Here is a 4183-nt window from a genome sequence, read left to right as displayed (position 1 = left end):
GAAAGAGAAGAGAACAAAGATTGATCTGCACTCCAGTAACTATCAAGTTGCTCTGTCAAATCCAGTTCCGAGACAAGGGATACTCATGCTCTCCAGTACTGTTAACATAACCATGGAAGAATTTTTTCAGCAGTGACTCCTGCAGTAGAGATTTTTTTTTTGGTTAAGACTGCAAATTGTCTCCAAAACCAGAGCAGATAATACAGATGAGGTTGCATCAGGCATTATATGGCATAAAACACCTTCATATGCTTTTGGTATTAACTGGAGTTCACCCCATCTACTTGGTACATAAGGGTATGTTTTTCTTTGTGATTCCTAATTAACTGATTCTGATCATAGCACTGCTTCATAACACCTTTTCTTAGTTGAATCTCTGAACCAACTCAGTGGCAACTGCCACTCAGATTGTTAAGGCTTACATAGCAGTCAGATGTGAGAGCCTACGAAATCACTGCTAAAGATCAAAACACACATTGTCTAGGGGAAGGAAAAAAAAACCCAGATTATGTTTCAAAACAGTATTAGGTTTTGAAATTACAAAAGTAACCCAACCTATTTCATGAACTACAGCTAATGTAAATCTTGGGGGGGGAGGAAGCAGGGAAAAGGGCACACAGCAACAGAAATATTAAAGAACTCCAGGAAGAGCTTGGAGTATGATCTTAGTAGTAAGTCCAAATGGCTGTAAAGTCTGGCTATATCACTGAATTTTATATTAGCTTTGCAGAAATGAAAGGCTATGCAAACGAAGGGAAACTGAAAGTTTTCAGCCCTAGAAATCAAGTTTACCTGCAGAAGCTAGGAGACAATTCCATAGAGTAAAACAGCAGTTAAAGATGCAAAACTGCATTTGCTGCAACTCCCAACTATTTATTACGTATTTACACACTTCGAAAAGTTTCTGTTCACTTCTTGAAAACCTTTTTAAATACGTAACCATATACAGAAATACAAATATAACAGTGCCCATAGATAGACCATTTCAGAAACACATACTTAGAAAGCAAGTTTTAGACGGGGAAGTCCCTGACCACCAAAACATTTTAGGTCCTTACCTGGGGAACTAGACTGACATGAATGTTACAAAAATTCTCTCTTTTGGCTTTGAACTGGAACTGGCGGAAAGCTTCAATGAAAGGCATGCTTTCAATATCGCCTACCGTCCCACCAAGCTAAAAAAGACAAAGACATTTAGAATTAAAGTTAGTACCGAAACATCATCTACTGAATTTGTACACTAAAGCATACTAAAACATATATAAAAGGACATCTCCCCAGCACCTCCCTCTGATTCCCTAAAGGAGCATCAACACCAATATGAAAAGCAGGATTTGCCAGTTGTATGTACTACTTCCACAGCCTCCAATCTACCCCAACTACTATTTTACCTTCATGATTTCCCCAAAAATCAAAAAGCCACAAGAAAAACAGCTTCTCATATGAGCAGCACCTCCCCAGGGACATTACCTTTGCCTCTATTCTCTCTTCAGGGAAGAGACTTAGGTGTTAAAATTATCATTTATGAACATTAGGTGGCACTGAAAAGCAAAATTTCTGTTAAGTTTTAGTAACTATATAGAGTGGTTTTGGACACATGCAGGAACAGGGACACAAGGCATTCTTTGGAACAGTGACAGCCTCCCATGCGTTGTCAGATAGTGCCTCCTAGGTACTTCAGGATCCAGGCTTGTGAATCCTGGAACAGATACTGGCACTCAAGCTGCAGGGAGAGCCCTAAGTCACCATGACCCGGACACTCTGGCAAGCTCCCTCTCTCCTGTATTAGCATATCCTGCCAGCCAACTTAGCAGCACCGTCTCAGAGCCTTTGCCCTACTCTGTCTCCTCTGGCAGCAGGATATCCCATACAACGCACAGGAAACCGAAGGGGTTTGTCACCACTAACTTCTGCGATTCACTTTTCTAGGTCTATGCTTGAACTAGTCACTCCAAGGCTCCCTTTACTGCTTGGGAGGAAAGACGACTGCTTCCAGAGGGTGATTTACCTACCCTCCATCCACCAAGGAAGAAGAGAGCACAGCATGATTAACTCAGACTTCGGTATATAGTTACAAGAGCTAAAATTCATTCTATAAACTAATTCACATTACGCTAGAGAGGGAAGCATCTCAAAAATGTAACTGTCCAAGACTACATCTTTCTATGGGTGGATTCAGACACAGAGCATTCAAAAGATTAGACCAAATAAGTGAGGCTAACAAAGGGGGATTTTTATCCAACTCAACAACATGCAAAGTTGAACATTACTGTAAAAAAAAAATTTACCATGCAAGGTATGCACATAGTTCAGTTTACTCCATTCAAGAAGGAAAACTTTTTTTTTTTCTTTTTTTTAACAGAGCTACAAACCTCAATCACACAAACTTGGGGTTCAATGCCATCTTCATCTACAGGAATTCGTGCCTGCCTCATTACCCATTCTTGTATAGCATCTGTGATGTGGGGAACAACTGAAAAAGAAAGGGTTAAAGCCACAACCCACACATATTTCTCCCTCTAACTCATTACAGAGCAAATTATTGAAACTAACTAGCCAGTGCTTCCCATATCACTTCAGCACTGATTTGCGTCTTTAAAGAAGTATGCATTTGTGAAGTGATTATTCTTGGCTGCGATTTTCAAGTGAAATGCCTTGGCAGGAAATGCGATCCTGCCTCAATTTAAACATATGTAAGCAACGTTTCCTTTAAGCTGCAAAATTCAAGTACAAACAGTTCTTTGCTCTAAGCAGAGAGAGTTACTCTGTTTTAAACTGTCTGTAAAAGTCCTTATCCAAACCAGCTGTGAAGGATGCTTAAAAAGGGAAGGGACTGATCTGATCCTCAAAGATTCTTTGGGTTTTCTAATTACATGACAGTTATCAAAAGCCATAATAATTTTAACCAGCTAACAAATAATCCACAAGTGTGTTAGTCTGAAGTCTGTTCACATTTAGTATTGACTACGTTGGACAGTTGGACCCAAGTCCAGCACACAGTCCCAACAACAGGCAGCATATTGCTGAGCACTGGAAAGCTTTGAGGGGCTTACAGGTAACCTGATTCTGTATGGCATGCACCACTACACCTGCACTGGTGTGTCTTCTACTTCCCCTTTTAAAAAACAAACAAAAAACATCACAAGGACAGTGTATAACAAGACCTCAAGTTAGGACAAAATGCAAAAGCATTCCAACCAGGACAGAAATACAGAATATATTTCTAAGCATCAGAAATGAAGCTTCGCATCACCTTGGACAGTTTTGCCAAGATAGTCTCCCTTCCTCTCCTTGTTGATGACATACTGGTAGATCTTCCCAGTAGTCAGATTGTTGTCTTTGGTGAGTCGGATATCAAGGAAGCGCTCATAGTTACCAAGGTCCAGGTCCACTTCCCCTCCGTCATCTAGCACAAACACTTCCCCTGTGGCACACAGAAAAAGGCACAAGCACACATGTCAAGGGGAAACGGTCCACATCAGCAGTTTGTTGGTTTTGCCTGTGACACCTGGAAGAATTCAATGTAAGGAAACACCTTCTTTGATTACTACAGCAAGTTTAAGAGTGGCTAATAAAACTAAAAGCCTTACATAACAAAGGGGACTACTACACTGAGGACTGACTTCCTCATCCAGGCAGCAATGATAAGAGACCAGAGAGCACATCTCTGCTGTTTGCTGGTGGCACGATCAGCCCACCGGTCAGTCCGGAGCCGCCGACAGGCTCAGCCTGCAGGTCCCAGTGCAGGACCAGACGCAAACTCTTCTGCCACGCAAAGGAGATGGTTCCTTCCAGGCAAAGCCAGCCCCAGGACCCACCTAGAAGACCCCGGCGCGCAGCTCAGGGCCGGCTGCCTGCTGACAGCTCAGCCCCGCAGGGCCACTCACCGTGCTCATACGGGGAGAAGGTGCCAGCGTCAATGTTGATGTAGGGGTCTATCTTGATGGAGGTGACATGCAGCCCGCAGGACTTGAGGATGGTGCCGATGCTGCTGGCGATGATCCCCTTGCCGATGCCCGAGATCACCCCGCCCGTGACCAGGATGTACTTCATCTGCCTCGCTGCCTGACACCAACACCGCCTCAGCGAGGGCTCTGCCCCGGGCAGGCGGGGACTGACCCGCTGCCTGGGGGAGTCCCGGACCCCGCTATTCCTGTCAGCGACCCCCCTGTCAGCGATACCC

General features: G+C 43.6%; 1 protein-coding gene across 1 annotated transcript in view; it reads right to left on the bottom strand.

The window, feature by feature from the left end:
* CTPS1 (CTP synthase 1) overlaps positions 1-4127 on the bottom strand; it is a 16639-nt gene extending 12512 nt beyond the window's left edge. Inside the window, exons 1-4 of the mRNA XM_009574209.1 lie at positions 3888-4127; positions 3254-3424; positions 2373-2473; positions 1059-1175 (exon numbers count right to left, since the gene is read on the bottom strand). Of these exons, the coding sequence (XP_009572504.1) occupies positions 1059-1175; positions 2373-2473; positions 3254-3424; positions 3888-4053 (555 nt within the window). The 5' untranslated portion in view covers positions 4054-4127. The remainder of the gene's footprint in view (positions 1-1058; positions 1176-2372; positions 2474-3253; positions 3425-3887) is intronic.
* Positions 4128-4183: the final 56 nt, after the last annotated feature.

The sequence above is a fragment of the Fulmarus glacialis genome, unplaced genomic scaffold (assembly GCF_000690835.1).
Source record: "Fulmarus glacialis isolate BGI_N327 unplaced genomic scaffold, ASM69083v1 scaffold9123, whole genome shotgun sequence".
Taxonomy (NCBI): domain Eukaryota; kingdom Metazoa; phylum Chordata; class Aves; order Procellariiformes; family Procellariidae; genus Fulmarus; species Fulmarus glacialis.
Note: the sequence above shows the minus strand (reverse complement) of the source record. Positions and strands in the feature narration are given on the sequence as shown.